This window comes from Neltuma alba, unplaced genomic scaffold, assembly GCF_004799145.2.
Source record: "Neltuma alba isolate B1F8T4 unplaced genomic scaffold, ASM479914v2 tig00010885_pilon, whole genome shotgun sequence".
NCBI classification, from domain to species: Eukaryota; Viridiplantae; Streptophyta; class Magnoliopsida; order Fabales; family Fabaceae; genus Neltuma; species Neltuma alba.
The window spans coordinates 23,784-37,612 of NW_021635673.1; the positions used below are offsets into that span (position 1 = coordinate 23,784).

Genomic DNA, 13,829 nt, shown 5'->3' on the forward strand with positions numbered 1-13,829 from the left:
TTTATAATTGATGCATGATGGTTTTCAAACATGTCACTATATTATGGAAATGGTAAATTTGCAAGCATATTATGTAATGCCATGCTATGCCTTGTTTGTTTGAGTGGTTTGTTTGCCACTGAAATTCTCCCAAATCTCACCCTCCCTTATCCACCCATAATAAGTGTGTAAGCATGGAAAAATATGTGTAAGATAAAGCAAGGAGATTGAAGTGGAGAATTAAACATTTATGCATTATGTTATGTAATAATTCTTCTTATATGTTAATGTATGTATAAACATGCCTCTTAATAATATGCAATGATGAGTGATGATATTGGCATGTAAATATGATAATGATAAAGCATGAGAATGATTTATGATATGTTGTAATAGTTATATGTATGTAAAGAGATGTTTTTAAAGTATTAATTCAAATAAGAGGATCAACATTCTAACATAAAATATTGAATTTGAGACAGGGTAAAAGCAAAGCAAATGATCGAATATGTGCACGAGATTTTATGAGTAACTCACAACCTTTAAATAAAGTAGTAGATATTCCCAAATAGATGTGTGAGCTAAGAATTATGATTTCTCAGTTAAAGGGCGAAAATCTTGAAAGTTATAGCTTTTACCAAATGAATAGTAAATTTTTTAATGTAGTTGGGAATGTATGACCAAGAAAATTATCTAATGAGTATTTTTCCTCCGTAGAGAATTGAAATATCTCATTTCCTCCATATAAAACTTGATTTTGGAGTAAAGGCAACATGGTTCATCTCTTAAGGAGCTTTTGAGTTAACCACTTGAATTAAGAAATTAAATGAAAAAACTTAGAATTAAAAATGATATTTGGAAAAGGGGGTTTTCAAATTAGAACTTAAAATCTAATTAACTAAGAGAAAAAATAAATAATCAAAAGATTCAGTTAACAAGTAACTAAAAGTTAAAATGAAGATATAATTAACCACAAGTTCTTCCCTCAGGATGTAATGGTTTTTATCCAAATTAAGATTTATTTCCTTTAGGTGAGATTTTTTGAGAAAATTCAAAACTCAAATTCCTGGATTATCATCCCAAGTTACATGCATTTATTTAAATTTGAGTTTAATGAAATCTCAGTTAATTCCAATTTTTAAACTCAAGAAACAATTAACACAATAATTTATCCAACAGAAAAATTCATCAATTTCCTCCATAACTCCCTTCTGAAACCTCCAATCAATCAACTAAAGGCTATCGGCAACTCAATATTTCGAGAATAGCAAAATATATTTACTCCAAAACTAGAAAATATAATTTGCACTGTTAAAGCACTAATAAAGAAGAATGGATGAAATTATCAAATCTGAAATTTCGTAGTCACACTTATAATTCCACAAGTATGAGTTTACAACACCAATCCCCATCAAAACAATACAATGTATATTCAAATCTGAATATTCATTAAGCACAAGGAAATTTCCAGCAAGAGAGTCTCAACCCAAAGATTAGCTACAAAGAAAACTAAAACTCTACAACCAAAAAGGAGAACACATTACTGAGCATGAGGTTTGAAAGGGAAAACGCCGCAGATAAAGAAAGAAGGACCAAGGAGCCCAATAAATCCTCATCAATGACCTTCAATTTAGCTCTCAAAATTTGTACAAAATAAGATAATAGTCAATAGACACATGTGCAAAAATAATATTACATGGAAATTTAATCATTAATTTCTATGATTTAGGGGGTGTTTGGATAAACCCAAACCATGGTTTGAAAAATAGCTTCTGGAGACTAGATTTTGAGAAGAATAGATTTTGAAAGAATAGATTTTCTGAAAAAATGATTCTGATAAAGTGAGAGTGTTTGGACAATTGTTATCAGAAGTGCTTTTTTATATGTAGAAATTACTAAAAAAGACATAAGTTTAAATGATAATTACATATAAGATATATTTCATGATATATGTTAATTTGAAATAGTAAATTTGTTAATAATATATATTTTGGCAACACAATAAATAAGACATAAATAATAGAAATAATTAATAATTAATGTGTGTATATATATTTATAAAATAATTAAATATGTTTATAGAAAAATTATTTATTTTGCCAATAAAAAATATTATGATTTCTTAAAATAGATTTCTTAAAATAATAAAAAATAATAAAAAAATATTTATTTTGGCAAACAATCAGCAACAATGAAATGAACGATTCCTCCTTTTTTGACCGTTGGGAGCCACTGAGGAGTAATTATTACTCCAACAACATTTTTTATTGCTCAGAAGCCAGTGTCTAGTAGCTTATTTCAAAACCATGGTTTCCATGGCCAAAACCTTGGTTTTGCCTGAAACTATGGTTTAAAAAAAAAAAAGTGGGTGTTTAATTTCCATGTAGTACAAAATAACCAATTAAAACAAATATAATCTAATTAAGCTCAATCAGCAAGAATTCTTTATTAAAAAGCCTAAGTAAAATGGGTAAAAATATGATTTGTTAGGCTTTGATAAGTTGCCTTCGCTATGCCTAATTGCCAGTCAAAAGAGTTCCTGTTTTTTTTTTTTTTAAATCTCTAATGGTGTTCTCTGGTTTGAATTATCTCTCGTACTCAAATCGTGTTTTGTATCAAACCTTCTGAGCAATGGCAAGAGATATTTAGAAAATTTTCCACTGTCATTCTTTTAGGAAATACATTTATAGTTATTTGGATTTGAATTTGATTATATATGTGGTTTTCTTGCAAAGGTATATTTAGAACTCATTGTATTGTAATGAAAAAGAGAACGTGACTAAGACCAGTTTACTTTTATCCTATTACGTTGTTATAGTGCAATGCAATGTAAAATTAATTACAGGGAATTAATGTTAATATGTTTTTCTTGAGAAAGGTGCAATGAATTATTTTTTAAATAATTATTAAAAATTAATATATAACAAAAAATACAAATGTTGAGAACCTCAAACGATCTTTAGAAAACCAGCATATTTCAGCTATCTAGGAATCTATGAGGCATTAACGGCAATCATGTCCATTATCTTTTATTTTTTTAGGAAAAGCCAAAATGATATTAAAAATTAAAAAAAAAATACAGAGTTAGAAAGTCACGATAGTAGAAGGATAGAAACATGAGTTAAGTACATAAGAGTATAAAGGAAAACTAATAAAAATATAGTGAACACTAAAAAAAAGAAGGTAACAGAAAAGAAATATCATGCAATAAAGTGGTGAACTTAACACCAAGGCGTTGATACAATCATGTCCATTATTATTTCTTCTTCACATATTACATAAGAGTTTTGGTGATCCCTCTCTTCACTAACAAAGATTGTTGTTTTCTTGAACATTAATTCCTAATTAACATGAATGAGTTATGTGTTTCATGCATTTATGTCCTTCCATCGTTGACTTTATGTTGTTATTAGGGAAAATATAACTTTTGATCCTTCAAATTTAGGCCCATTTAGGTTTTGGTCTCTGAAATTTAAGACCGGAGGTATTGGTCCCTGGAATTTACTCCGTTACAAAACGTTAGTCCCTAGGAGTCATATGTTGTTACAGTTTGCTGAGGTGGCACAAACAGTGTCAGTTGTGATGATTTGGCTTCTGACTTAGCAACATGAGCTGATTAAGTGGCATAGGAGTTGGATATCTGATGTGAAAAATAAAAAAATAAAAGAAGAAAGAAAGAAGGCGCCTGTTTAAAAAAAAAAGATAGATGACCCATGTTTAAAAAAAGACAAAGGACCCACATCAGACACTTGTGGGGGAGCAGAGGAAAACGACAGTGCATATGGAATAAAAGAAAGCAACGAAAAAGGTATTAGGTCAAAGAGGACCCACACCTGTCGACAAAGAGTGATGTGGCCTTCACCGGAATAGCAGCATTTCTGACAACAATGGTGCTACAAAATTGAACCCACCATTTGCTTCTTCAATCATTCGTTGAAAGGTGAAGAAGTAATGTGTGTTTTGTATATAGTTGATTAATCCATGTTTGAGAAAAGTAAGGAGTCAACTGGGGAAGGGGAAGGATGGGAATGGTGATTGATCCATCAATTGCATGTTTGATTTAGAGTTGTTTGCTTTAGTTAGCCGTATAGTTGTTTATTGTTTTCGTTGTTTTCGTTAGATTTTAACCCATTTAACTGCTTCGGTCTTTGATCCTTTTCAGTATTGTGTCTTCGTGCATGCTCTGTTTTTAGTTTTTTTCTGGAAGTTGTTGGCATGAGCAGCAAGAGGGCGCTCATTTGATTTCATTTTATTATAGAGCACTAACCTATCGTTTTGAGCATCCGTATTGATTGGATTCAAACATATCTAATTACTCGTTTTGCTAAAAATCGTGTCAAGGCTGATAAGTATTGTGATAAAGAGGTTGTTTGCCCATGACCTCGAAAAAGATTGGATAAAGAAGTGTAAGAATGTCGAGAATAGGAGGTTAGATATACGGGCAATAATCGATTTGAGGTGTCATTCAATACTCATAAGTTCAGGGTTGACTTTACTACCAAAACATGCACTTGTTTCTGGTGGCAACTTAATGGAATTCCTTGCAGGTAAATATTTATGGTTTATATGGTTAGTATATTCAGGGTGGAATATACATATGTATGTAGGTGCTATTATGACTTGCATATTCATTTGTGTTATTACCTATTATGATATATATGTATATGTATTATACATACAGCGTCATATATATATTTTACCTATTAATTCTCGAATATGTATTGGAGAAGGGTAGTTCTTGAATATATATTGGAGAAAAATAGTTCAAAGAAAGGTAATTTCATCCAGCTCTAGTAGCATCTCAGTTATGTGCCTTTGGTTGAGCTCCTCTCCCCCTCGCAAAGTTTTCCACTTCCCTTTGCCCAACTTTCCTTCACCCAGTCCACTTTTGTCGAATCTCCTCTTTCCTTCTGCCACTATAGCTTCGCCAGAACTCGTTCTCCCTTTGCCTACCAGCCCCTCGCCAGATCGCTTTGTTCCATTGTTTATGCCCTAATCGACAGCACCATCCTTTTCCTCTGTTCCCCCCAAGTATCTAATATGGGTCCTCTATCTTTTTCTTTAAACATGAACCTTCTTTCTTTCTTTTCTTTTTTTCTTTTTATTTTCCACATCAGATATCCAACTCCCATGCCACTTAATTAGCTCATGTTGCCAAGTCAGAAGCCAAATCATCATAGCTGACACCGTTTGTGCCACCTCAGCAAACTGTAACGGCACATGACTCCCAGGGACTAACATTTTGTAACGGAGTAAATTCCAGAGAGCAATGCCTCCGGTCTTAAATTCCAAGGACCAAAACCTAAATGGGCCTAAATTTGAGGGACCAAAAGTTATATTTTCCCTTGTTATTATTATATACTGCCTCCTATCCTAAATGTAAGACTCAAGACCTAATTGGTAGTATAATTTATACTATAAATTGGATCTTATATTTAAGACTAAAGAAGTATCATATTTAGCAATAAATAAATAAATACGAATAATGAAAAATAGCTCTTGTATGCTCTTTCAATCTTATGCAAACAGGATTACCTTCTGTTGTTATGTGTGGGCTTTATATATCCTATCTTGTGTGGTGTCTGTTGCATCTTGTTGTCCTACTATCTAAAATGTGATTGTCTTTATGTCACTATAAAAAAAAATCACTTTTAGCAATGATTTTCAGCTGCAACAATAAAAGTCGCTACTGAAAGGCACCCTTTCAGTGGGGACTTTTATTGTCGCCGCTAAAAGTGAGACTTTTTAGCAGGACTTTTTGCGGCAACTACATGAGGTCGCCGCTAAAAGGTACAACTTTCAGCGGTGACATTTTTTGCCACTATTAAAAGTACTTTCAGTGGTGACACAAGATATTCGCCACTGAAAATACTTTCCGTGGCGACAAAATGTTGCCACTAAAACATGTGCTTATCTTTTTTTCTTAATATAATTAATCATTTTATAAAAAAATAAAATAAAACGAATGGGATTACCTTCAGGGTACCTAATTTAGGGTTCCATTTTTCATAACAAATATATTTAATTTCATCATATATATATATATATATATATATCTATGTGCATAGGTACATATCCATACTAAGAAAATTTAAAACTTACAGAGCTTAGACAGATGTCAACTGAAATACTTAATCTGTAGGTGACAATGTCTTCTTCCTCTTTCGTGGAATATGCTTAAGTTCTATTCTATCCCATCAATATGAGTTGACCCAGACACCCAAATTACAACCAACTTTACAAGGTCTACGTGTTGAATTATATGCAAGCCTACATTTGCCCTTTTATACTTTAGTGCTAATTGGGTTCTACTCATCCCACCCACACTTTTTCATATGTGTGTGTGTGTGTGTGTTTGTTTGTTGTGTGTGTGATGCTGATTGTGAGATAACCTAACACCACCACTCAGTTTCCCAAGAGAGAGAGAGGATAATAATGATTATTTAAGGAATAGCTCATAACTAAACATTAAATAAGAATAACTTCCTTGCGTTACATCAACGGCCACCACCAACCCCCCCTAAAGTTGTGTGTGTGTGACACACAAACATGTGTATGCTATTTTTTTAGTTTCAAATTAAAGTTGCACATATATACATGTGTGTGTATATTGGCCCCATCAAAAAATAGTGTATATACATATGCACTATTTTTAGTTTCAAAATAATAGTTGTCTTATATATTTTCGAACCAACATCTATTTATTCAACTGATAGAAAATTCTATTAAATACAAATTAATAGTGCTGGAAATTTCACTTTCTATGCTAGTTGCCTTTTTCTATAATTTATATGGAAAGTATCCTTTTATATTATCTTTTGACTGACAATAAATGTTTACAAAACCATGTTACTGGATTACATTTGTTTTCTTAGTTAAAATCGACGTTAAAAATCTTCCCTGATTACATTAAAAGGGCTGTGCTCATTAGGAACATGGCAAAGTGGGAGGCCATTTACCTCGTTTCTCTTGATTGGGGAAAAAAAACTTTCAAATTTTGAGCTTGCCTTTCAATTAAAAAACATGATTTAAATTTGTTCTGCATGCTTTTATTCTTTCCCCTAAAATTAAAGGTTAATGAAAAATAAAATCGCAAATAGAATTATGGTAATTAAGATTTTAAAATTAAGGGTTAACTTTTGTCCGCACACATACACTCTTGCCACTCTGGTCATTAGTGGTAATATATCCAGATTTTTTTAATAATAAATGCAATCACATACTGTTTTGATCCTATTTACAAGTAACTTCTAAGATGTTTCATACAGATCAAGAAAAACCTTAAACTTTATTAACTTTTTTTTAAAATTTAACAACTTTTTAACTTTATGTCTGTTTAATATGCATATATACTCCATGAAAATAAAGTCAAGATAATAATAAATAAAAGGTAAAATTGTACATTCATTTGAAAAAATTTTCTCTGTCCTATAAATATGACCAAAAACTTTCTTTTCTTTTTGCCCTATAAATAGGACCAGAAGAATATATTATACTCTCAAAAAAAATATATCATAAAGAAATAACCTAAAAGTAAATATCATAATAAAATTAAATACATGTTTTTTTGGATAACTGTACATGTTTGTTTAAGCGTATGGTTACATATTTGGAAAGGAAAAAAAAAAAAAAAGGGCAGATAACAACGCAAGTCATAAGCAGTGCATGCACTTGTCATTTACATTATTACTGGAATTTTGGACTTTACGGTTTAAAGGCATAAAGTTGCTAAATTAAATTATTCTATCCACAGTTTTCTCAGGTAATGTCAGAAAAGGATAAGCACTTTGCAAGTGCTCTATTTTATACAATTTCAGACGACACAAGGTCAGACCTCAGAAGCTCGTCTCAGAACCTGTGGTGGATGGCTGCTTCTTAATTAACTAATTAATAATTAATTAGTCATAAAAATTTAGATTAGTGGACAACCAATCTAATGCTCAATTTGTGGTCTAATGGGAGGTGATGATACTATTCTCTTCCACTTCCTCTTGTAATGTGACCCACCCCACCGAATTCCCACTCATGATTATGAAAATTTTATTACTCCCTCTCCTTCTAAGTGTATATAAGATAGTTGAGATATTGTTTTGATTTTAAATACACATTTTCGTAATATTAAAAAAATTTCTTTGTTCACTAGTCACTTAAAGAGTAATTAATATTTATTTGTCAATTTTATCCCTGTAATTAATGCTTAAATGTGATTTCCTGTATTTCTTTTCTCTCATTCACAACCTCATTTAATATAGGTAAAGTGGAAGAAAATTCAATCTGAGACAAATTTAAAGAGTTAATTACTATTTTTGATTCTGATGAATTAGGTAAAATAACTTATATATATTATCAACTAGAGGGAGCACGTATAAGACTTTAATTGATTTTGTTTTACAAATTTATATTTATTTTCCCAAACAATCCTACTAATTGTATTTATCAATAAGGATAGTTTCCACTATAAATTATTAAAGATAATATTTTTTAGAGAAATCAACAAATATTTATTATAAATAACTAACTTAATTAATTTTTTAATTTTTTAAAATTAATTATTTAACTCTTATATTTAAGACAAGATTCACACTTAAAAAAAACAGCTGATTACTGATGAAATTAGCAATGAAAAATTATTCCTTTGCTAATTTTCAACGGATTATCAACGAAAATTCTGTTATTAATTTAGTAACAGATTAGCAAAAGAATTTTATTCATTCACTAGTCCATTGAGAAATCTGTCAATAAATGTCTAGCAATGGAATTTTTTTTGTCAAAAATTTCTGTTACTACTTCGGTCAAAAATTTTAATTATAAAATTTTAGTGACAGAATTAGTGATGGAAAAATTCTGTCGCTAATTCCGTCACTAAATTGTAGCAACAAAATTTTCGTCGCTAATTTTAAATTTCATTATTTTAGATTATAATCTTACAACAATTTATATAATAACATAATTAAGAATATAATGATTTAAATATATTTTCAATTGTAAAATAAATTAATATATTTGTAGAGTTGGTGTTAATAAAGATATCATTATCATTTATCTCATCATTAGATACATAGTGAGAATAGAAAGAAAATTTCTTAGAAACCTTGTTTATACTTCATTAAAATCAATTCCTCTTGATTATTAATAATAATTAAATAAATATGATAGGAATATTAATAACTTTTTTATGCAAATTGATATAAGAAAGAAATAATCTATTAGAATACATATATAAGTAGGAGAATGTTGTTTATCATAATCTATTCAAATCATTTAATTTTCTTACATAGAATAATCTATTAGATTTTATTGTGGCAGCTATTTTTTGAATAACAAGATTTTTCTACTAATTATAAATGGTTTTCACCAAATATATAAAACACATATAGATAATATAATATAATACATATATAATTAAATTATATATCTTATCAATGTTAATTAAAAATAAATAAATTTCAAAAATATATTTATGAAAAAAATTATTTATGATTTAAAATTCAAAATTAGTATCATTGGAAATTAATATTACATTAAAAATATTTTTTTAAGAAAATAAAACATTATAAAATAAATAGGAAAGAAAATATTTAAAAATTATTTTGTCACAAAAATAGTTATGATTAAAATTATCATATAGTTTATTTTTAGTTTTTAATAATATATATGTATACATAATTATTTGTGTAAAATAATATTATATATATTTAATTTTGTATAATAAGTTAGTACATTTATTACAGCTCAACTGGAAAAGCCGCACGCGCGCATACGAGGCCATTGGTTCAAGCCGTGGAAAAGTCATCTTGAGGAGGAATTACATGATGGCGACACATGGCAGGCAGAGGAGAGGTGGTAGCGATACGTGGAGATGGCCGGCAACTGTCACTAGTGCTGAGGTGGCAGCTGATAGAGCTGCCACTTGGCATTTTATTTCTTTGAAAAAATCAGATTAGATTTCGTTGCTAATTTGTGACGGAAAGTTTTGAAAAAATTTTGTCGATTTCCATCACTAACCCGACGCTAATTAGCAACAGAATTGAAATTCTATCACTAATCCAATTAGTGACAGAAGAATTAGTGATGGAACAAATTCTGTCTCTAATTATGTTGCTAATAAGATTCTGTCACTAATTCTATTGCTAATCGCATATATTTTTGTAGTGTCCTCGGGAGATAACCTTGCCAAATCACCTCTGATGAATTTAATCAAGAGAACGAGCTTTTTTTTTTCCCCTTAACAATCTTAATGTCCACACAGTATATTTATAATTTCGTCTATTGGCTAACATAGAAAAAAGAAAGATAAAAAGAAGTAAAGCTCATTTTGTTATCATTTTGTTAATGAGGTGTATGTTTGGATTAAAGGCAAACAATAAAATGGTATGAAATGAAATGATCATTGAGTTGATGAACTTTTTCTTTGGAGAGATTTTCTTAAATAAAACATGTGACAAAGAAGGGATCATTTTCAAATAATAACCTTTTCTTATTTTAAAATTTTCAAATAATAAAATGACGGACTTCTGCTGTTTTTTTCCTACACTTCAAGAAGGCTAATTTATTTTGTTTTTGTTTTAATTCCAACAAATTGTATGATATATAAAATTATTGATTGATCCAATTTGAGTGTAGCTGCAACCCAATTTCAAATTTAATAATATTCTTTCACAATTAATTATATTTTGTACTGTAATTTTTTTTTCTGAGTACTATTTTTATTTTTTGGTTCAGCTTAGGATATCTACTGTCGATAATAGTAACTAATTCCCTTACATCATAGATTTCCTGAAGGGGTTTTACTACTGGTCATGAGACCCTCGCCATACGCACTGGCAAGAATTGAACCATTGACTAGATGTTTAAGAAGCCTAACTAAGTGTCAACTGTATTAGGCCTAGTGGTTTAAATACTATTTTTATATTTGTAACTTATAACTAAATATTATCAAAACACAATAAAAAATGGTACAAATATCACGATTATTAAGATCAAATATAGACCACTGAATGAAACAATATCAACGCAGACAAACTCCTAAAAAAACATATCTTCACTTTGGCTATTTATAATTTACTCAAATGGATTAGTGCGCCATCCATAAAGCTGCGTCACAGTCAGAGCCAAACCCAGACTTAAATAATGATGAAGATGAAGTTCATTAATTCCAAGCTTACTTATCCTGTTCCTTCTTTAATTTATTATATTTACGTATTCCAAACATATTTCTTATTATATTTCACAGAGTGCTACGCGGAATCATTAAGAAAGTCTGAGTATTGTAAGTATATAAATAGGGTAATGGCTGAGACCATCCTCTCCTTCACACGCAAACCTCATAATCAATATTCTTCTGACATTATGGCCAGAGTTTATCCTCAAGAATCCACCACCACCACCTCTCCTTCTTCTTCTTCTTCATCTTCTTCTTCTTGTTGCTGTAAAAGCTCTCAGAAAAAGACTTACACTGTGTGGATGAAATCGCTTGTACTGCACTCTAATGGCTGCACTGTGTATGATTCTAATGGCGACATCGTTTACCGAGTTGATAACTATGACAGGAAGGGTAGAAGGAAAGTTAACCTCATGGATCTCCAAGGCAAAGTTCTTTATACCCTACACAAGGTACTATACTAATAACTAGTTATCTAGCTAGATAAATATATATTATACACACACATATACTAGTCTAAGTTGATTCCTTTGACATTTTTTTTAACGTTGGATGGAAAATGAATCGCACTATTAATTGACAAAATAAGTTATCCTATTCATAACTAGTGAGAATATAGTAAGTGAAGCAGATAATTCTACCATCCCATGATTAGCTAGACGTAGGCATTCTATGCTAGGTTAGGATAAATCATTACACTCCTTCTTAGAGAGCGAACATCTTGAAAAGAAATACACTTAGATTTAATCAATGCCAATTGATGATACGTGAGATGGAAAATCTTTCTCTAAAAGCTAGTTATTAAGATGGGGCAACCCAACCTAATTAAACATCTCGTACTACTTTTTGATTAGATATACTATAAGATCTCAATTTACTTTATCTCCCAAATTTATAATTTTTTCCTTAAATTCTCTTTAGTCATTATACATGCATATTAAACAGTAGTGTTCCATTAAGGGAATAGTTTCCAATACAAATGACTAAAAACAATACTTTAGGAAAACCAACAGCCAATTTCTACAAATAAGTTAACATACTAAATTTTTTACTCTCTGCAAATTTCTCATCGTTACTCTTACATTAGGATAAGAGGCAGTACCTTAGTTTCCATCAATAGGACGGCCTACAATAGATGGTATTTCACATACACATGTACATATGTTGATATGTTGAGTAGATTAGATGACTTACTTGTGTGTGACTTTAAAACCATTATTTTGTACAGAGATTACTAGGGTTTGGACGGTGGGATGGATACAGAAGCAGTGGTTCTAAGCCATGGTTCAAAGTTAAGAGGTGTCATAAAATGGTGAAGGGAAAAGCAGCATGTGAGATCAGAGTTGGGAGTCAACGGTATTGCATCGTGAGAATGAATGGCAAAGCGACCTTCATCATAATGAACATGGAAGGACAAGTCATCGCTCAGGTAAAGATATATAATAACAATAATAATTCTTTTGCTTCTTCATTAACAATATCCTCATCCTCGTTATGTTTCTCAGATCGGGGTGTGTGTGTGTGTGTGTGTGTGTGTGAATTTGGTGTTGATACTAGCTGAATCTGTGCAGGTGAAGCAGAAGCAATCATCTGCAGGAATAGTTCTGGGTGATGACGTTCTAACGTTAGAGGTAGAAGAAGACACAGATCATTCACTAATTATGGCCTTCGTCACTGTGTATGGATTAATATGTGGAAGAATGTAAATAATTAAAGCATATATAGATGGGCTGCCTTGTACCAGAGATTACGTGATTCTCGCATTTACAGATCATTGAGATGACAAGTTTTGTAATCACTACTACTTTGGATTAGGATTAATGTAGATGTGAGTGTATATATATTGTCGAGGAAAGACAGTTTATGTATGTTATCTTTGGTTGGTGTGTGCTGCATATATCTTTTTTTTCCTTTTTGGAAATAATCTTTGGTACTAATTTGAGTAAATTAAATAAGTTAAATAAATAAAGAAAAAATGATTATAAAATACTTGTTGAATTTTAAAATAACAAATGGTTTATGCTCACAATTCTTGTAAAGATATTAATAATGCTAAAATAACCTATTTGTCATTTTAATAATGTATAGAGCAAGATTGCTTCTAATAAGAAAATACATGTGTCTAGTGGAAAAAAATTACTTAATTCGCGACCTGATTTTCCTTAGCCCATGTTTGGTACAAGGAAATTTGAGGGTGGTCAAGGGAAGAAAAACTTTTAATAAGCTTGATTTTAAAAAATTAGAGAAGTAGGGTTATACAATTTTGATAAAGAGAAAATGTAAAATAAAAGAGTAAGTAAAATTAATTTAAAGTTTTTAACCCCATTTCTTCAATTTTTTTAAATCAAAATCATTAAAATTTGTCCTCCTCTCCTTTTTCCTCCATTTTCCTTGTACCAAACAGAAACTAAAATATTCGTATATAACATTAATTAGACTATAAATGAGTTTATGAGTTAAATAAATACAATTTGGAGAAAAATAATAGATATGAGAAAAAAAATATATTAAAATTTTATATCTAAAACCAAAATCAACTCTTCAAATTGCTCCTAGTGTGGAGGAGTACATATTTTTCACATGCTGTAAAGAGATGGATAAAATCACCAGTCTTTGCTAGCTTCGAGTTCAATGGGCAAGTCCTTAGTTTTGAAGCATAAAAAACATTAATTATGAGATATCACCTAAG

At 30.3% G+C, this 13,829-nt stretch overlaps 1 protein-coding gene across 1 annotated transcript; it reads left to right on the top strand.

Annotated features, from left to right (window-relative positions):
- The first annotated feature begins 11,313 nt into the window (after nucleotides 1-11,313).
- LOC114759726 (protein LURP-one-related 4-like) lies at nucleotides 11,314-13,058 on the top strand. Its single transcript, XM_028948962.1, has 3 exons — nucleotides 11,314-11,592; nucleotides 12,369-12,569; nucleotides 12,712-13,058. The coding sequence occupies exons 1-3, from the start codon at nucleotides 11,329-11,331 to the stop codon at nucleotides 12,844-12,846; spliced, it is 600 nt and encodes a 199-aa protein (XP_028804795.1). The 5' UTR covers nucleotides 11,314-11,328; the 3' UTR covers nucleotides 12,847-13,058.
- The last annotated feature ends 771 nt before the right edge of the window (nucleotides 13,059-13,829 follow it).